Here is a 21037-nt window from a genome sequence, read left to right on the forward strand (position 1 = left end):
TGACAGACAGTCCCTGGTCTACAGGAAGGCCTCGGAACAGGGCTGTGTAATCCCACTGAAGCTGGGCAACCCTTTCTTTAACCAGATCTTACCTGGACCCCAAAAGCCTAAAACAGAGCTAAAGAAGAAGGCTGCCGTGGTCCCAATAGGGAGCATGTGGTCCAGAGACCCACCTGAGGGCCTCTCCCCTCCACCTGCCACTCTGGGTACCACTGGCACACTGAGGAAGAGCCATATAATTCAGAAACTCCCCGCAGGGCCTCCCCCGACCCCACATCCACCTTCCTTTCCTTTTTCCCCCCTCTTTTCTCACTCTACCTTCTGTATCCCTTATCTCCCTTTAGACTCAATGTTTTGCTTCTGTCGCTTCCCTCCATGGAGCCATCCCTGAACCCTACCTACCGCAGGGACACCCTGCACCTGCAATCTCTACCCTACACCCCAGCCCACGAGTCCTGGTGTCATGTGGACAGGAGCCATTTTTTCTTAAGTTCATTCTTGTCTGGGGCACTAGGCACTAATGGCACTAATTATGCACCTGTTTTAATTACCAGCCCCATTTTATAGATGAGAAAACCAAGATGCAGAAAACTTAAGTGACTTTTCCAAAGTCACCCAGCCTGCTGAGTGGCAGAACTATGATTCAAACCAATGCTAAAGCCTTTCTTCCACAACCATGCAAGATGCCATTGCCTGGTACTATTCCACCCTTGGGAATAGAGGTGCGCTTGCATGTGTGCGTGCGTGCATGAGTGTGTGTGTGTAAGAGAGAGAGAGAGAGAAAGACAGAGAATGAAAGAGAGAGAGGCTGAGAAAGAAAACAGAGACACAGAGAGAGTGACCACTCTGCTTGACTCTGTGCCCCCTGAGAACAGGGGCTGCTGGCACCTTGTCTAAGACAAGGCCGCTAGCATGTAGGTTGCCTGAGGGACCCAGGCTACACTGACTGAGCTCTTCCTTCCTTCTCCACAGGCCTCCAAGGGCCCATGGGCGAGCCAGGGAAGCCAGGAGCCACGGGTAACTGCACTTCCCTCTGCCTCAGGATCAGTGATGCTCTGGCTAAGGCCATGAGTCTCCCCTCTCCACAGCCCCACTCTGACCCCAGGGGGTTGACACCTTCCTCACAGTCCTCTTCTTTTGAGCCTTATTTCTGTGGGGGAAACAGCTGGGTCTGAGAGACCTCATCAAGGCTGTCCAAGAGATGAGCCAACACATCCCCTACTTCCTCTGGGCCCCCTTCCCTTCTCAGAATGCTGCCTACCCCTTTGCCTGTGAGTCTGTCCCCAGGAGGGACAGGAGACAGTCATTTCACTGGCTTCTTTTCACAGGCACCCCAGGACCTCAAGGAGAGAAGGGCAGCAAAGGTGATACGGGTCTCATTGGCCCAAAAGGAGAAAGTGGAGCTAAAGGAGACAGAGGAGAGAGAGGCCTCCCAGGTAAGGCTGACATGAGGGTGTTTTCTTGGCCAGGAGGCCTGAGGGGGTTGTGGCCTCATTCTGTACACAGAATCTACTCAGTCGGCGGGCATCCTAGGGGCACTAGATGTCTGTCTTCAAGAAGAGAGCCCATAGCAGGGCACAACAGCCATCCTAAAATATTTGAAAAGAACTTGTGGGAGAGAAAAAAGACTAGTCTGTGTGGTTCCCAGGAGAATAAGGACCAATTGTGCTGAGTTAAAGAAGAAGAATGGTTTAAGAATGGGTTGACCTGTGATGAAATGGTGGGAGCCCACTTACTGGGGCCACAGAATTCTCCTTGGCAGTACTGAAGAGGGGATTCTTGGCTCAGGCAAATGCCTGGACAGTTGACCTCTAAGGACTGTTCCAAATCTGACACCTGGCAGTTCTCTTTGCAGATTGGGGAAGGAGGTCCAGGCTTTCTTCAGACCCTGCCAGCCCAGAAAAGAGGCTGCCAGCCAGACCTTTGGCTTCCAGCTCTTTGCCCTCTGAGTGTGAGCCAGGCTGTCTCCCATCCCACACTCACCAATGGCCACAAGGATGTCATGGTGTCCACACCCCAGCTCAGACATGGAAATGCTCTTGTTGGCCAGGGGAAATGCAGTAGTTTCAGTTCTCCCGAAATCAGAACTCCACCCACTCCTCTTCCCAAATTTCCTCTCCCAGGATCACAAGATCTCTCTCGCCAACTGCTTGCCCAATCCCCTTCCAGCCCATGGGGCTCTACAAAGCCAGGTAAAACCTGGCCCCAGTGAGACTGTGGTTCTACTCTCTTCTCCCCAGCTGGTCGGCAATGCCACGATCTGGTCATTTCCAGGGGATAGTCTACTCTCCTCACTTGGCCTGTTAGCTATGATTGTAAAGTTCTGAAGTCAGAAGAAACCGAGACTCCTTGGTTGGAGGCAGAGCCCAGGCCTTTCACTGATATGATCCTGCCTTCCTTCCCAAGGTTGTCCCCCTTGATAGGGACGTAGAAGTGATAGCAACACAGATGCAGGCCCTGACCTTCATAAAGCCAAGCAAGCAATTGCCAGAACTTGATGATTCTGGCCCAGAACAATAGGGCAACAAACAACATCTGTTGTTAGCTACCATTGAGTTGGTTCCAACTCATGGTGACAGCATGGGTAACAGAACGAGATGCCACTCGGTCTTATGATCATTGACATGTTTGTGTCTAATCGGACAACGGGGCCCTAGTGGCGCAGTGTGGTTAAAGTGCTCAGCTGCTAATCAAAATGTCAGTGATTTGGACCCACTAGCTACTCTGTGGGAGAAAGATGTGGCAAGCTGCTTCTGTAGAGATTTACAGCCTCGGAAACCCTATGGGACAGTTCTATTCTGTCTTATAGCGTTGATGGCAGTGGGTTTTGGTAGTTGGGCAATATGTTGTTGCAACTCATAGGTTTCCACTGACTAGTTTTCAGAAGAAGATTACCAGGCCTTTCTTCCTAGTCTGTCTTAGTCTGGAAGCTCCACTGCAGCCTGTCCACCATGAGTGACCCTGCTGGTGTTTGAAATACTGGGTGGCATAGCTTCCAACACCACATCAACACGCAAGCCCCCACAGTACCACACACTGACAGACAGATAGTGGAACAAATGCCTACAGGGAAATAATTCCCAGCCCCTTATAATAAGTGCCATTTGATCCTTCTCCCAAATGACTAAGGACTGCCTTCTATGCTGTTTGCATCTGAGGCTATTATAAGAGGCCTCAACTGTAACAAAGCCCTTTATGGTTGTTTTGTCTCCCATCAAGCAGAAATTATTCTTCAGTACCCAAACAACCTAAAAGCATCTAATTCCCAAGCCTTGCACCTAACTTTACTCAAGAAGCTTGCCAAGTTCAGATGTAGAAAGCTTTGCGGCAGTTGCTTCTGTCCCTCCTGCATTCCGACTGTTTTGTCCCCTTTTCTACTTCACTACAGAGAAGTTAGCCGTAATTCTAGATTCCTCTTCATCTCTTATATTCTGAAAATGATAGAACGGAGCAAAAAATACCTTTTAGCAAAATCCCATTCCAACAAGCCAGTTTGAGGGCCTAAGGGGCCCTTGAAGTCGGATTTGGCTGATGGTGGAAACTCCCGGGCTGACGAAATAGCAATGAACCCAGCTGACTGTGGAGGAACAGCCCTTCCTGGTGTGGCTGGGGAGGGCTGAACAGCCCACTCCCAAACCAAGCTCGAAGTTTGGGAAGAAGCGGCTCGACCATCCCTGTGAGGAGCCCCCCAATTGATATTCACCAAGCACTGAAACAAGAGGAGGAGGGACTGAGGAGAGGACGGGCTGGGGTGTACCTCGCATGCTGATGACAAGTGGAAAGTTTGAAATCTTGGGAACCAGGAGACACTGTGTCTGAACAGTTGGCAGAAATATGAGATGCCACAGTGTGTCCGTCTCACAATCAGTGCCCCAGTGTTTCCGTTCTCCTCAGCATTTGGGATCTGTTTTCTGGAATCTTCAGATTTCAGTTTGGAGGGCTTTAAAAAATAATTCCCAATTGCAGACACTAAAATGAACCTGGCCGTGCTGATTGAGCCTGAGGTGTGGGCCCTCTCAAAGGGGAGCAGGGTGCTGAGCGGGACTTTTCATGAGTTTATGTCTTGGCTGTGGGGCAAAGTGGTGCCCTCCTTGAAGACAGAAGCCATATCATCCCCTTCTAGGCATCATGTGGGGGCTTAAAGGGTTGTTAAGTTTGGCGTTTGGGTGGGACCTCCTGGCTGGGTGTGCCCCTACCAACACCTGACTGTGACTCCTTGGCTTTTCAGGCGGCAAAGGGGACATGGGTGTGAAAGGAGATATGGGGATCATGGGACCCCCTGGAGCCCCGGGGAGTAAAGGTGTTTCTGGGATTCCAGGTGCACCAGGTAAGAGGCCACAAGGTCAGGTACACTGACTTGTAGGTATCCTGGTTTTCTGGCAGGCTGAGCCAGAAGAAAAAAAAATCCCTAAAAATTTTTCTTCCTCTTAGGTGCAGCTGGATTTCCTGGAATCAAAGGAAATCAAGGTAAGAACTATGGGAATCTGGACATCATCCCAACCACACTGTCCCAGGTAACATCATGTCCAGAACCTTGATGCCACCGTCATTCTTCATTGCAGCATTATTACCCCAGAGGTAATCTTCACCAGCACCTGGAGTTTCTTAAAAACCTGGCCTCTCCTACAAGGAATAGAGCAGCAGGCAGAAGGCTTAATTGATATTTCTCTTCAGGTCTCTGCCCCACTCTGCTACCCAGAGGTGTGGAGCTGGGCATTCCCTAATAAGTGACAAGTCTCAAGCTCTGTAGCAGTGAATGGAGAAGATGAATAAATTGCCAATTTCCCTCCCACTAATTGAACTAGTTTATAGCTTCTAAAGAGAGATTTAAAAGTTGCTGGGGAGACATGTAAGATGTTAGCAGGTACCTGCCTCAGTCTTGAGAACAGGTTGGAGAGCTGCCAGGTCCTCTGCAATCACCTTCACCCTTGAAGTTGCTGTTTAACTTTCAGGACATCCAGGAGTACAGGGTCTACCAGGCCCTCCAGGCGTGGTGGGATCTCCAGGTCCCAAGGGTGATCCTGGCAGAGCTGGCTCCCCTGGGCTGACAGGTGAGGTGCTCAGTCCTGAGGTGGGTGGGGGGAGATGCCTGAAGGCCCACCTAGCCCACCGCTTATGTCCTCTATGGGATCTGTTCTCCAGGACTACCAGGGGCACCAGGAAGCCCAGGAGCTGCAGGTCTGAAAGGAAGCAAGGGAGACACAGGTACAGAAGGCATGATGGGGTGGGTGGGGTTTCTGGTGTCTAGGATAGACAGGGAAGAAGGCTTCTTCCCAACAGTCCCATTAGAAGGCGGCAGAGGATCTCAGGTGCTCTGGCCTCTTAGGTTCCCTGCTGCTTCAGAAAGAGATTAAGGAGGGCAGTTCCTCCCTCTAAGGCCCCGTGAGTCCAAGGTTCTTGGGCTGATCTCCCTCTGCTTAGGGCTCCTGTCAGTCCTTGAATGCCAAGACAAAATCTCTAGCATTAGGGAGGGGAGCAGGGTACCCGCCCATACCATCTCCTTGTCTCCCAGCTGTATGCATGGTTTCCATGCTTGAAATTTATTCTCTTACAGTCCAGGAGGTTAGAAGTCCAAATTCAGGGTGCTAGCTCCAGGGGAAGGCTTTCTCTCTCTGTCAGCTCTGGGGGAAGGTCCTTGTCATCAATCTTCCCCTGGTCTAGGAGCTTCTCAGCACAGGGACCCAAAGTCCAAAAGATGCACTCCACTCCTGGCTCTTCTTGTTTGGTGGTATGAGGTTCTCCTGTCTCTTGGCTCACTCTCTCTTTTATGTCTCAAAAGAGATTGACTTAAGACACAACCTAATCTTGTAGATTGAGTCCTGCCTCATTACCATAACTGCCTCTAATGCTGTCTCATTAATATCATAGAGGTAGGATTTACAACAAATAGGAAAATCGCATCAGATGACAAAATGGTGGGCAATCACACACTACTGGGAATCATGGCCTAGCGAAGTTGACACAAATTTTGGGGGGACACAATTCAATTCATGACACCTACTAACCTTCAGTAGGGCCCCAAAGTCAGGGCTCTGGATTCAGGCAGGTGGACCAGAAGCCCCATCTTGCATATGCTCCAAGGGGGCTTGGCCTGGGAGGACTGACCCACACTAACTAAACTCACAGAGACTAAATTATAAACCATTGTGCCAATTTTGTCTACTTACCAAGTATGTCCTGGGCACCTACAATGTGCTCACTTGGTCAAGAAAGTCTGGAACAACATGCTGGGGCCTGGAGGATATGTAAGATTCAGTTCCTGTGCTCAGACACACAGAGTGATGCCGGAGACAGACAGACTGACAGTCTCAGACTGTGTCAGGCACACTCTAGTGTGTGTATGTGCATAGAGGACTGCCTGTGCCATGCAGGTCAGAAGGGGTCTGGGTGAGGACAGAGTTTCAAGAAAGGTTGTCTGCTGAACAGTCAGCCTAGGCCCCCTTCTCTGCAGAAGCGTAGGGTCACAGCTCTGGCAGACAAGTGGATTCCCTCACCCCAGGGCAGTGCTACAGACCCACACCAGAGTAGGTTCTTCCCAGTTCTAACCAATAAAATGATCGACTGATATGCTCATTCTTTAAGCAAATGTTACTCAATTCTTAGATGCTTCAGATACAGAGTTGCCAGATGTGCCCCAGTGTGGTGGGAGTGGGGGAAAGGCAGACCAGTGCAGGGATGGTGTGAGACGTTGACCTGAGTCGTGGAGGTTGACCAGAGGTGGTATGGGGCGGGTGGGGTGGGGAAGAGCAAGGCGAACTCATGATGGGGTAAGGGAGGTATCCCTGGAGTCTGGGGTGTGGGAGAGGGTCAGGAGCTAGGCCAGAGGAGTGGGTAGGGCCATTTCCTCAAGGGCCTTGTACTCTGGGTCTATGAGCTTTGGGGTTTTCCTAAAGGCTGTCAGAAGCCATGGAATCTGCAGCCCTTCCTGCACCTTCTCTTTGTCTTTTCAATCTGCCCTGCCTCAGTGTGTGTGTTATATGTGTGTTCGTGTGGGGAAGGGGTCTGCTACCTGATCCCACATAGATGCCACCAGCAAGATCTTGCCTTCTGGAAGGCTCCATCTGGGTGGGGTGGTCAGGTGTCCTTGACTTGTGGGCTGCCTCTTTCTGATTTTATACTTCAGTTCTACTCTGTCCTATAGGGTCATGATAAGTTGGAATCGACTCGACGGCAGTGGTTTTTGGTTTTTTTGGTTGACCCAGATCTTAAGGTTTGTCTGGCTTTGGGGCCCGAGGCTTTCTTGCCCCTGAGTTTTCTGCTTGGTTTCATAGGGTTGACAGCTGTCATCCCTCAGTTATAAATAGGCAATTCTTCCATTGCCAGACTAGCGGTTCTTGATTAAGCAAGAGTATTGGTGGTGGAACAGGACTTTACCCACGAGGAGCACTGTTCCCACTCCCCAGGCCCCCAGCCTGTGTCTCCTGATGTCTGAGGGTAGGAAATTTTGCATAATAAGAGCAGCTCCCAGTCATGAACATTTTCATGACAACCCAATGGGATAAGCACTCTTGCTAGTGTTGTTGTACAGTAACTAGCCCAAAGTCAAACAACCAGAGACAGGCACAGCCAGAGTCCGAATGCAGGCCTAGTTGTGACCCAAAGCTTAGGGCCTTAACCACTGTGCTCCATCATGGGGTCTTCCTCCCCAACTAGCCTTAAAGCACCCCCATCTCATCCCCACCAGGGGACTCTAATGTGAGACAACTGCACCCTCCATCCTACTTCAGAAAGCATCAGAGCAGAGGCAGCACCAGCTTCTTCCACTTTTAGAAGGAACCACAGAGCTCTCAGGCCTTGTTATGGTCTCTTAGTTATTTACCAAGACCCTGCATCCATTTTGGCCCAGAGACTTTGCCCCATAGTCTGGAGAGCACTTTTAATCTATTATCGTTGATTCCCTTTATATCTGTTGAGCACCTTTACAGGTTCTCTGTTGATCAGGGTGCTTATTTGTACTAGGCCTCATGAATACCAACCAGGCAAATTCTAGAGGAACATGGTGAATTACATTTTCAAACTGGGACATGAAATCGTTATGTAAAACCGCTTTAGTTTGCCAACCAAGTCCAAATGCTTGTCTTGATCAAGGAGCCGATGAGCCACTCAACATCTCAGATGACCATAACCTGGCTAATCTTACCCAGGTCCATATAGCATCCTGAAGTCATAGGCTAATGGACTTTTGGAGAGATTGCATTTGACAATTTCTAAACTGGCAGAAGGGGTGGTGGTGGTTGATGAGAGCCAAGTCTTCTCGTAATGGGACATAATACATACTCATCAATTTCAGGATAGTGGTATTCCCCAAACTAAAGGTACTGTGGTGTTTGTCCAGTTTTGATTATATCGAGCCAGGTTTTCAAACTGATATATTTCCCATTTTGTAAATAAAATCATTAATCTCTCAAAAGAGCGTCTAACTGCTTTGAACGAAGACAGAGAAATGGCAGTGGATTTATTTAACCTAGATAAAAGCTGGATTCCATTATGGTGAAATAATCATAAAAACAAAAGGTTGCATTGATGATTCTCGCTCTGGCCAGGCACTGTGCCTGAACTTGACTCCCATGATCTTAGTTCATCTACCAACACACCTGCAAAGTGAGCTTCATCATACCTACTTTTCTTCTGAGGAAGCAAAGGCTCAGAGAGAGTAAACCCTTTGCTCAAGATCTCATGGTTAGCATACACTGAATTTGAGATTTAATCCCAAAGTCTGATTCCAAAATCTGTACTTTGTCAGATTTTGTTGTGTGAACAACATAGAGTATATGATTTACAAGAAGGTAGAATCGCCTTCACTCCCATCCTGCACCTTGGAGGTGTCTCACAATAGACAGGTAAATCCTGGCCCAGCTACCACACCTTTCTGCTTTTGTAAACAGTCAATAACCATACTCCAGCTCACTCAGGTAGAATGTGTCTTCATGTTTGTAGCTCTTGAGAGAGAGGCACTATCTCAGATTAAAGGCGACAAGTAGGGAATTCCTTCCCTTCTACTGTTGTGTACTGTCGAGTTGATTCCAACTCATAGTGACCCTCTAGGACAGAGTAGAACTGCCCGATAGGGTTTCCAAGGCTGTAATCTTTATGGGAGCAGATGGCCAGGTCTTTTTTTTTTCCACAGACAGGTTGAAGGGTTCAAACCTCTGACCTTTTGGTTAGCAGCCACGCACTTAACCACTGTACCACCAGGGCTCCTTTCTCATTCACCATGGGGTCTTCTTCCCCAGCTAGCCTTAAAGTCCCCCATCCCATCCCCACCAGGGGACTCTAATGTGAGACACCGCCACCCTCCTTTCCACTTCAGGAAGGATCAGAGCAGAAGCAGCAGTAGCTTCTTCCACTTTCAGAAGGAACCACAGAGCTCTCAGGCCTTGTATTGGTCTCTTAGTTATTTGCCAAGACTCTGTGTCTATTTACCCTTACCCACTTTTTTTCTTCTTGCCCCACAGCACAATTTGTCAGCTATTAGATGGATCTTGAATTTGCCATGCTGCCCTTGGCCTGTGAGCCAGGATGGTATTTAAGGAACTTTCTTAATGTACTAGAAATCCATACATTTAATGTCAGAGTCAGGAGACCTGATTCCGACTTGCCACTGAATCCCTGGGTGACCACGGGCAAGTACTTTCTCTCTCTGGGCCTCGGTTTTCTCATCTGTGAATTGTGAGGAGTCATCTAGAATCACCTAGGTCCCAACCAGCTCTACCACACACTGGGTTTGAAATAGGCAATTTCACCTCAGAGCAGGTCCAGGGTGAGATCTTTGTCAGAACACCAGCTGAACGCTAAGCAATGGGAAGGCATGTTGCTTTCTAACTAAACCAACTGTTTTCTTGAGGGAGGTATCCTCTTTCTAAATAAAACCCTTCTGAATAAATACTCTGGGCCCTCTCAGCTTGGTGAGCTCCTGAATACCCTGGGAAAACAAGTCTGCATGTGGCTAAGAGGAAAATGCCAACATCAATGTTCTTGACAAATGCAGTTACAGGTCCTATTTTTTCGGCCATTTCTTCCTCCAATGTGCAGGAACCAATCCAACCAGGGTGCTCCCTTGATTTATAGTGAAGTAATCACCAGCCCCCTGATGAATTAGTCAATGAGCCACTCAGTGAGCACTCTCTTGGATTCCAGCCAGACTTAGAAAAAAATCATACAACGTCTAGTTCCAATCTCCTCCCCTTGATGAGGGGACCCTTGAAGACAAAGCTGACACCCATTAAAAACCCATCAGGGGCCTGTCATCAAGTGCCGACCTCTGGCCAGGAGCAGTGTTTCTGAGAGTTCATAAATGAGATAGGGGAGGGCTCCTCGGAGGAGGTGAGCTTTGAGTTGGTCCCTGAAGGATGAGTGAGAATTGCTTAGGGCAGGGTTCTCCAAGCGTGGTCCCTGAGCCACCAGCAGCAGCAGCATTACCTGGGAGCTTGTTAGAAATGCAAGCTCTCAGATTCTCACCCCAGACCTGCTGGATCAGCAGCTCTGGGTGGGGACTGTTGTTGCTGTTAACTGCCGCGGAGTGGGCCCCCAACTCATGGTGACCCCATGCGCAATGGAAAGAAATGCCAGTAGGTCCCGCGTCATCTTCATGATCAGTTTCAAATGGGACCTTTGTGGTCCATAGGGTTTTCACTGGCTGATTTTTATAAGTAGGCCACCAGCCTTTTTTCATAGTCCATCTTAGTCTGGAAGCTCCTCTGAAGTCTGTTCAGCGTCTTAGCTTCCACTGACAGATGGGTGGGAGCTATGCATGAGGTACATTGGCTGAGAATTGAACTGGGTCTCCTGCACGGAAGGCGAGAATTCTACCAGTGAACCCGCACTGCCCTGGCAAGCTGTTCCTTAACAAGTTTCTCTGGATGATTCTGCTGTGCTCTCAAGTCTGACCACTGGTTTTGGGGAAAGGGGTGCCCAAAGGGGGCTGGGATATCTTTGGAACCATGTGGATAGTCTAAGTGACACTCCAGGAAAGAGTGAGCCCAGAATGTTGGTGGGACAAAGGGGGCAACAGGGCACAGTGGGAGGCCAAGCCAGGCTTACAACCCAGCTCTACCGTCCAGTCCCTGTGTGACCTTGGACAAATCACCTCGAGAGCCGACCTCCTCCTCTGTAAAGGAGGGAAATGCCCCTGCCCTGCAAGGCAGCTGAGAGAGGAAATGAGAGAGTGTATGCAAAGCCCGTGGTGCCATGCCTCGCACCTTGCAGCAGTAGCACGTGTGGACACCCCCAGGAGGTCAGAAAAGGGAGTGTGAGGAAATGAAGTGGGAAGGGTAGGGCCTGGAGGCCAAGAACCCAGCGAAAGGGGGCTTCTCTGTGTCTCCTGTCTTGGAGAGGGCATCTGTTGGTCATGCTTTGGATGACAACTGGGGAGCTGCATTTCTTGGGCGGATGAGGGAATAAGGGAAGGTTACAGTGCCCTGTGTCCCTGGACCTTGCTTCTGAGGACAAGCCCTTCAGACAGAGATTTCTGCCACGTGACGCCCTCTCGGAGGCAGACAGAGAGGGCCAAGAGTCCAGATGAGAATTCTTTCTCTATTTAAGAACAAGAAAAGACATACTTCTGAATGTGATTTTCTCCCCTAATCTTGAAATATGCAGTTCAGATACCGGTAAGCAGGGAGAGTCAACATCTGCCAACTCTGCTGGGTGACCTTGGCAAAGTCTGTTCAGTTCAACAGCAGCTATTTCCTGGGTGCCTGCTGGGCGCCAAGGCCCCAACCCCCGGGCACTCCCAGCCTGGAGGACAGATGTGTGAGGGGGCAAGGAGGGGGGCCACAGGGTGTCCGTGGCACCACTGATGGAGCACTTGCCCAACACAGGGCTCGGCACTTGACACACGCGACCATTTCAGACTCACAATTGCCCCCGAGTCAACAAGATAACTCACCAAGAGGAAACAGGATGGAAACAGGATGTCGAGGGGGATAACTTGCTCCAGGTCACAAAGGCAGTAAAAGGCAGAGGCAGGACTGAAGCCTAGTCTGTCAGGCCCTGGAACTACTTTGCTCTATTGCTTTGGGAGAAAGTACCATCCATCAGGGAGGCCAGGGAAGGGTTCTCAGTCGGGGACATTGTAGCAGGGTTTTAAAGACTTCATCCAAGTGGTCCTGGCAGACCAGAGGAGGAGGAAGGCATTGGCAGCAGAGGGACCAGCACGAATGGCACATGTGAGCTGGGCCTGTTTGCCAGGGGCTGACCTCTAAGGCACCTCCAGTGCTCAGAAAAGCCTTTGGTAGCCTCACTGCTCTGCTCCTGCTAGTGAGCAGCTGAACCAGTTGCCCACTTAGATCCTTCCAGTACTTCCTGCTTCTCTTGCTGCCATGGCCTGCCTCAGTAGCCCCCAGCTCCTCAGCCCTCTGAGCTGCTCCCCAGGCAGCACCAGGCCTCAGGTGGGTCATCTGAAAGGAGCTTGGACTTCTCTTGCTCATCATTCTGAGAAGGGGGTCCTGAGTAGGCACCTCTTCTCATCCTTTGTTGACTAGCACACAGCAGGTGCTCAGGAAAGTTGGGAATTGAATTGAAGTGGGAGGCAAGAGCTGACCAGATAGGCTCTTGGTCGTGAGGATAACAATTCCTTGTGGTTTCTGGAGAGAATCCAAGGATGGGTCTTTGTTTAAGACTGGGGATTTTTTTTTTTTTTTTTTTTTTTTATGTACCCTGGGAGGGAAACCAGTAAAAGATGTTGCAGAGAGCACAGCCACTTAGAGAGCCTTTGGCACTCCCGTTACTACCTTCTAGTAACAGTCATTTAATAGTAACGAGCTTGCAGCTTCCCAAGTTTGTGCAATCATTTTGGGGAGTCCCATTTCTCTGAGATAAAATCAATACTGGCACTTAAAACTGAGAGACCACGGTGTTGCTAGCTCGTGACCCAGCACAGAGCTAGGGGCAGAATGGGTCTTCCACGGCAGTTTGCTGAGTGGAAAGATGGATGGGTCGAAGGAAGGAAGGGAATAAGGGAGAGTGGGAGAGAGGAAGGGAGGAAGGAAAGGAAGGAAGGAAGGAAAGATGTTTCCCATTGGAACTATAAGTTGGATCATCATGAATGGTTGCAGTTATTATTCTTCCTTGTTCTGGACTTGAGTGGGACCCTTTAGTCACATTGGGAACTACATAAGGAGCCCTGGTGGCACAGTCATTAAGTACTTGACTGCTAACTGAAAGGTCAGCGGTTCAAACCTACCAGCCACTCTGAAGGAGAAAGGTGTGGCAGTCAGCTTCTGTAAAGATTACACCCTTGGGAACCGTATGGGACAGTTCTACTCTGTTCTATAGGGTTGCTATGAGTTGAAATTGTCTCGATGGCAATGGGTTTGGTTTTTTGGTTTTGGGGGACCACATTGAAATAAATCAACAAATACTAATGGAGCATCTACTATGGGTGAGGGTCCCCAAAGGCCCTGGTAGCCACTGAGTCCCTCCACAGTATTCTGAAAATCAAGGTAACTTTGTTTTCAAAATACCTCCCAATTTTCTTCCAATAAAAGGAATGGGATTGGATTTAGACTCCACGTCAGGTTATCACTGGATAGGGAAGGCCAGCCAGTGAGTCTGAGGTCCATCTAAGCCAGGCTTTACTCTATTGTGTTTCTATTTCACCCCAATCCCCTTGTCCCCATTTATCTGCAGCCTGTCTGCTTTTATGCGCCACTAAAGAGCCTTTCAACAATTGTGGAGAACCAATGTATCTTTCCGTCTGCATTAATCAGACAAAAGGTAGAGGTGTCTAAGATTAAAAGTGTCTAATATCTAAGTTTTATTATCTTCTCCCCCCCCCCCTTTTTTTTTTGTTTTGATCTTAGGACTTCAAGGACAGAAAGGAACAAAAGGAGAATCAGGAGTTCCAGGTAAAGGGCTGGCTTCATTTTAATTTCTCAGAACGAGAACTGGAGAGGCCCGCACACTCAGAGGATTCAGCTCTGTGACCGTCCCCCCCAAAGTTGCCGTGCCCAAGCCCCAGGGCTCTGTCACTCCGTCCTGGACTGTTCCTTTGGAAAACCTGGGGAACGACACGAACTCAGTCTCCTGGGGGAGGGGCTAGGGTGGTGAAGGGGAAGAAAAATGTCAGGAGAGCTGGAGATGCAGGTGGGGGTCTCCAGGCTGTGCAGCTAGACACCATGGAGCTGCCGACCTTCCTCTCCAGTCCCCAAGGCGGCTGAAAGGTCTGCCTCCCCGAATCTGCTGCGGTCCACTTCTGTCTCCTCTGTGCCCCCACCCCTGCCCCAGGAGTTGCTGTGTGGTGCAAACAGTTAATACCCTCAGCTGCTAACTGAAAGGTTAGAGGTTTGAGTCCACCCAGAAGCACTGCAGAGGAAAGGTCTGGAAATCTACTTCCAAAAACACAGCCATTGAAAACCCTGTGGAGCACAGTTTTCCTCTGACACACATGGGGTCACCGTGAGCTGAGTTGACTCCACAGCGACCGGTTTGATTTGGCTTGGTTTGGTGGCCCCTCAAGGCCCTTCTCTCCTCCACCTGCTGCTTTTAACTAGACCGTTAGAGCTAGGGCTCGCTTACTGAGCCCTCGCCAGTAGCCGGTTCCCGAGTTGGCACTTCGGGCGCACCATTTCTAGTCCTCTCAACAGACCTTCCCGCTAGCAGTTTCTTAAACAAATTTCTTGAGCAATCTTTGTTGACAGAAGCTAGACAGTTTTGCTATTTTATTTTATTAAATGAGAAATTGAAACCTAGAAACATTCTAGCCTATTCTCCCAACATGGCTAGGACTTCCACACCATAACATAGTTGGATGAGGACTGGTCACCTCTGGAATCCTGCTAGCTGTTCGCCTGCTTGCTCTCGTCAGCATCTACGTGGAAGTCAGGGGGTCAGAGCCATCTGTCTTGTTGGGCCAAAGATACAGGCCAAGTATTCCAATGGCCCATTCACGGGGAAAGAGCTAGTAGTTAAGGCCCCTCACGCATTAGACACCAAGGCCCTTGGGGTCTCCTTGGGAAGCAGAGCAGAGAGCTTGACGGCGGTGGTTTCTCTCCTCTCCAGGCTTTACAGGCATGAAGGGAGAAAAAGGAAGCCCAGGGCTGGCAGGACCCAAGGGTGCACCTGGGCTGGTTGGCCAGAAGGGAGAACCAGGAGTGAAAGGTAAGCCCTCTGTTTCTGATTTGTAGGTTCATAGGAGAGGCCCTGTCCTAAGGGGTACAGGGCTTTTCAGAACCCAGGGAGGTGAGGTGCAAGGATTCAGCTGGCAGTGTCCCAGGCACCGAGCACACAGACATGACCTCAGGGAGACAGATCCGTGAACTTGCACCATGCCTGTCAACACCACTGCCACCCCAGAAGGTTTCCATGCCTGACTAGATCTTTCTGTGAAGGGATGCTTCCATCCCACTCCGTGTCTCTTACCTGTCAAATGACAGGGGTAGTGTGATTCAGGGATAGAAGTCTCCCCTTCCATGCAGGAAACCCAGCTTTGATTCCCAGCCAATGTGCGGCCACCACCAGCCTGTCAGTGGAGGCTTATGTGGTGCTGTGATGCTGAATAAGTTTCAGCAGAGCTTCCAGACTAAGATAGACTAGGAAGAAAGGCCTGGTGATCTACTTGTAAAAAAATCAGCCAATGAAATGTCATCCCAATATGGATCACAATGGTCCAATCCTATTGTGTATGGGGTCACCATGAGTTAGGGGCCAACTTGGTGGCAGCTGACAACAATCTAACTGAAATCCTGCTGTAGCTTAGGCCCCTTTCTTCTTGCTCAACCACTGGAGCCCATGGCAGATCCAGTTCCCATGATGCTGGTTCCCTGGGCAAGACTGGAGAAGACAGCCTGGCCTCTTCCCACCCCTCTGCCCACCTTCCCACTGCTGGCAAAGGAGGGCGAGGGCACCCAGGCTTGGTTTCCTTCAAATTGTGTGTTTTTTCTCCTCATGACAGGATCTTCTGGGCAGCAAGGGACAAAGGGAGAAAAGGGTCAAAAAGGTAATTGTTATTTATATTCTTTTCAATTTGTGCTTCAGAATCAGTTCTGTATTTGGAAATTTAAGTGCATGATTGGAGAGGAGGCTCTGGTTCTCAATGAAATTCCTCATTTAGGAGGAAAACTAATGGGTTCAACCCTTGAATTAAGCTGCCCGTGGCATACAGCCACACTCCAAGAATTTTCCCTCCTTGCTTCCTGCCTGCCTCCCTTCCTCCCTCCCTTCCTCCTTTGTTCCTTCCTTCCTGCTTCCCTGACTTATTGCCTTCTTGCCTGCCTGCCTGCCTGCTTTCTGTCCCTCCTTACTTGCTTCTTTCTTCATTTCTTCCTCTCTCCCTCCCTTATTCTCTCCCTTCCTTCTTTCCCTCTCTCTCCTTTCTTCTCTTTCCCTTACTTATTCCTTTCTTCCCTCTCCTTCCTCCCTTCCTCCTCTCTTCTTTCTCTCCCTGTCCCTCCTTCATCCCTTTCTTCTCCTTGCCTCACTTCCTTTGCTCCTTCCTTCCTTTTTTCTCAGTTTTACTTTTCTTCCTCCACAATATGTGGGAGACAAGCTGTGTTGGCTCTGCACAGCCAGCCCCAGAGACAGCACTCTCTGGCTTCCTGCGATAGGCTCAGGTGTGCGGAGGCTGCCTGCCAGGTTGAGTTGGTGCAGTGATGGGAGATTTCGGGGCTGTGACGACAGCAAAGGAGGACCAGCCTGCGGTCCTGCTTGGGCTTCTTTTTCACATTAATAAGAAGGAAGTGCATGTAGACCAAACCCAGGGCAGTTTGCCTTCCCTTCCAAATGTGCTTCCTTATCCAGGTGAGTCCCTACTAACCGTCAGGATCATCGGCAGCCGTTCTCAAGGCCGGGCTGAAGTCTACTATGACGGCATCTGGGGGACCATCTGTGACGATGGCTGGGACAATTCCGATGCCACAGTCTTCTGCCGCATGCTGGGTTACTCTTCAGGGCTGGCTACTACCAACGTGCCAGCTGGTGAGTGAGTCATTGGCCAGGGGCCTCTTTCCTTGAGGTGCTGAGTGGGCCCTCTCTCACTGGTGGGGTGTCGAGACCCTTTGGTTGCAAGTGGTTCAGAGTGGTTTGGGTTAAACAAAGCATTGGTCAAGCAACTGAAAAGTCCCGCAGCTCAGTGCTCCACCCCACCCACCCCAAGCAGAATGATGTCTCCTTTCCCCCATCACGATAGCAGGTCTGGCGTGGGTCAATAGTCGTGCAGCCCTGGTGCCAGGATGACACCTGGCCAAAGGTGTTTGTGAGGGGTGAACTTCCAAAAGACAGCTGGGAGCTGGTACTGGAAGGACAGGGGAAGGGGGCAGGCAACAGCAGATGCTCCCTCCAGCTGTCTGGAGACTCATAGCTTGAGCTGCTGTGGTGGTCTTTGAGGAGAAAGTGGGAAGGGACAAGGAAACAGACCCAGAGCAGTCACTAACGTCGGCATGGGGAAGGTGTCCTGGGATACTGTAGACTCAGCCCTGTCTCTTTCAGGAAGAAGTTCAAATTTTCAGCAAAAAGGTTCATAAGCCCCTTCCTTTGGCCATAAGAACTGATGCAGCAGAGACACTGGGTGGGCTTCTCCTGCCCCCGACCCCAAATGCTCTCTGGCCCTGCCCCACCCCTAAGTGCATTTTTGCTTTTTTATCTGAGCCTTTTAAAATGCACATTTTTCTTGTACAGATTAAGCCTGTCTGTCACACCATAGAGTAATTTACTTTAATCAAATAATCCAACTGCTATCCTCTGGATTCTTGATCTGAAATCAATTCTATCAGAAGGAAGGGGGCTTGAGAGAGGTGGAGCAGGGGTATGACTTGGTGAAAAAAGTATTTGAGCAAGAAGAGAGTCACAGCAATGGTGAATTAGCAGGGAAGAACCTGAATGTCAGGACACCCCTAGGAGGAAATTTCAAATAGTGCATGGATTAAACAGTGAAAAATTGGATAAGACTTTTGCCAAAAAGTAGAAAGCAGAATGGAGACAATCATTGTAAAGGACAAGCTGTCAGCGCCCTGGGCCAGAGAGGATGTGGAGAAATTGCTGACCTGCCCCAGATGGAAGCTTCCGGGGGTAACAGCACCTTTCCTGCTTTGACTCTCCCTCTCTCTCCTTCCCTGCTTGCTTCCTCCGCATCAAGGCACCGGACAGATCTGGCTGGATGATGTCTCCTGTACAGGCTCAGAGACCAGCCTGTGGCAATGCAACAAGAGCTCCTGGGGCACGCACAACTGTGGCCACAGTGAGGACGCAGGCGTGGAGTGCCGCTGACCCCCTGCGGCCCTTCACCGCTCTGCCCCAGGTGTTCGCGGCACAGGTGTGTCTGACCTGCGTGGGGGCAGACGCTCTGAGGGAGCGGCAGCGTAGGTTCTGGGCGAGGACCTCAATAAAGCTCACAGTGTTACCTGGTGACGTCATTGTCTCTGGCTTGTGGCGCTGAGTTAGTGCCCCCATCCTTTATTTGGTACTCCATTGAATTTGTGTGCACATGCGCGGGCGCATGCACGTGTGTGTACACACACACACACTCACACACGTGGTGGAGTCTCAATTTATGGCTGCAGTGACGGTGGGGGACCTAAAAAAAAAAAACCTAAGGGGGCTCTAAATTGAATGCAGAAGGTGAAGTTCACTTGCAGTCAAAATTGGTCTTTTTGTTGTGATTGTTCGGTGCTGTTGAGTCAGTTTGGACTCAGAGCATTAGCTTATCAAAAATCACTCCTGGCTGACTCAATCATAGAGTTTATAGTAAGGGGCTGCTGAGCCAACAGGAGGGGAATATGGGGGAAACCCACCCACCCATGCACTCCCTTGGATGTGGGAAGGAAGTAAGGAGGCAGCACAGAATGGGGAGGGTCACTCCTGGCAGTGGGAGGACCAGCTCCCAGTCCGCATGGCCTACGCCAAGATCTGCCTCCTCCGAGAATGACAGCCCAGGGGGCTGGGTCCTACCCCGGAAAACCCTTTCTTCCTGCCATAGGCAGGCTGACTTGCCCTTGCCCCTGACAGGGACAGGATCCACCATTAGTGCATTCCAGGGAGCTCGTTCAAACACCTGGTGTCCAAAAGGGTGCCAGTGGCCCAGATTGCCACCCCCTGTCTGTCAGTTTGTCTGTGTTGGCTTGTATGGTGCTCTGATGCTGGAAGTATGCCTCTAGTATTTCAAATACTCCCAGGATCACCCAGGATGAACAGTTTTCAACAAAGCTTCCAAACTAAGACAGACTAGGAAGAAAGGACTGGCAATCTACTTAAGAAATTAGCTACTGAAAACCCTGTGAATCACAACAGAATATTGTCCAATACAGTGCTGGAAGATGAGCCCTTAGGTTGAATTTGTTACTGTTGCCAGGTGCCATGAAGTCAGTTCCACCTCATAGCAACCCTATGTACAAAAGAATGAAACACTGCCTAGTCCTGTGCCATCCTCACAATCACTGTTATGCTTGAGCCCATTGTTGCAGCAACTGTGCCAGTTCATCTCATTGAGGGTCTTCCTCTTTTTTGATGACCCTGTACTTTACCAAACACGATGTCCTTCTCCAGGGACTGATCCCTGCTGGTAACATTTACAAAGCACATGGGATGCAGCCCCGATATCCATGCTTCCACGGAGCCCTCTTGCTGACTTCTTCCAATTCAAAGGCATCAATTCTTCTTTGGTCTTCCTTATTCATTGTCCAGCTTTTACAATCATATGAGGGGATTGAAAATACCTCCCTATGGCAGAAAGAAGGGGTATTCCTGTATTGGTGAGGCACACCTTAGTCCTCAAAGTGACATCTTTGCTTTTTAACATTTTAAAGAGGTCTTTTGCAGCAGATTTGCCCAATGTAATACATCATTTGATTTCTTGACTGGTGCTTCCATGGGCATTGACTGTGGATCCAAGTAAAATGAAATCCTTGACCACTTCAATCTTTCCTCCATTTATCATGATGTTGTTTATTGGTCCACTGTTTTCTTTAGGAAGCCCTGGTGGTGTAGTGGTTAAGTGCTACGGCTGCTAACCAAAGGGTCGGCAGTTCGAATCTGCCAGGCGCTCCTTGGAAACTCTGTGGGGCAGTTCTACTCTGTCCTATAGGGTCGCTATGAGTCGGAATCGACTCGATGGCACTGAGTTTGTTTTTTTTGGTTTTGTTTTCTTTATGTTGAAGTGGAATCCATACTGAAGACTGTAGTTTTGGAAGGCACTCAAAATACACAATGGCTGCAATAATGGACTTCAGCATACCAGTGATCATGAAGATGGTACAGGACCAGGCAACATTTCCTTCTATTGTTCCTGGTGGTCTCCATGAGTTGGAGCCAACTTGAAGGCAACTAACAACAGCCACTCCAAAGCATTTTTGTTGTTTCTCCTTCAACTACTCTTTCATTCAACAAATGTTTATTAAATTCTTACTATGTGCCTGGCACTGAGAATAACTGAGAATAAGATATGGTCTTTGCCCTCATGGAGCTTTCAGGACAGTAGAGGAGCATATTAAACAATTGCACAAATAAATGTAAACTGATAAATATGATAAGTGCTGTGAAGGAGATGCAGAAGTTGCATGGGAGTGTATAACAGAGGAGTTGACCTGGTAAGAGGAAGACAAAGAAGGAGGACAGAAGTTAACTAGACGAAGAAATCCACAATGAACACCCATGGAAGCATCGGTCAGGAAATCAAACGATGCATTTTCCTGGGCAAATCTGCTGCAAAAGACCTCTTTAAAGTGCTGAGAAGCAAAGATGTCACTTTGAGCACTAAGGTGTGCCTGACCCAAGCCATGGTATTTTCAATTGCCTCATATGCATGTGAAAGCTGGGCAATGAATGAGGAAGACTGAAGAAGAATTGTTGCCTTTGAATTATGGTGCTGGCGAAGAATATTGAATATACCATGGACTACCAGAAGAATGAACAAATCTGTCTTGGAAGAAGTACAGCCAGAATGCTCCTTAGAAGCAAGGATGGCAAGACTTCATCCCACATACTTGGACATGTTATCAAGAAGGACTAGTTCCTAGAGAAGGACATCATACTTGGTGAAGTATAGGGTCAGCGAAAAAGAAGACCCTCAACAAGATGGATTGACACAGTGGCTGCAACAGTGGACTCA

The 21037-nt window shown here is 49.4% G+C and overlaps 1 protein-coding gene across 2 annotated transcripts in view; it reads left to right on the forward strand.

Moving 5' to 3' along the window:
- The window catches only part of MARCO (macrophage receptor with collagenous structure), a 38522-nt gene extending 20188 nt beyond the window's left edge, over positions 1-18334 (forward strand). For both annotated transcript variants that reach the window (XM_023556069.2, XM_064287283.1), the window contains 11 exons: positions 973-1017; positions 1329-1436; positions 4229-4327; positions 4432-4467; positions 4953-5051; positions 5143-5205; positions 13803-13847; positions 15001-15099; positions 15893-15937; positions 16738-16914; positions 18071-18334. In XM_023556069.2, coding sequence (XP_023411837.2) covers positions 973-1017; positions 1329-1436; positions 4229-4327; positions 4432-4467; positions 4953-5051; positions 5143-5205; positions 13803-13847; positions 15001-15099; positions 15893-15937; positions 16738-16914; positions 18071-18201 — 947 coding nt within the window. In that variant the 3' untranslated portion in view covers positions 18202-18334. The remainder of the gene's footprint in view (positions 1-972; positions 1018-1328; positions 1437-4228; positions 4328-4431; positions 4468-4952; positions 5052-5142; positions 5206-13802; positions 13848-15000; positions 15100-15892; positions 15938-16737; positions 16915-18070) is intronic.
- Positions 18335-21037: the final 2703 nt, after the last annotated feature.

Source organism: Loxodonta africana, chromosome 6, assembly GCF_030014295.1.
Source record: "Loxodonta africana isolate mLoxAfr1 chromosome 6, mLoxAfr1.hap2, whole genome shotgun sequence".
NCBI lineage: Eukaryota > Metazoa > Chordata > Mammalia > Proboscidea > Elephantidae > Loxodonta > Loxodonta africana.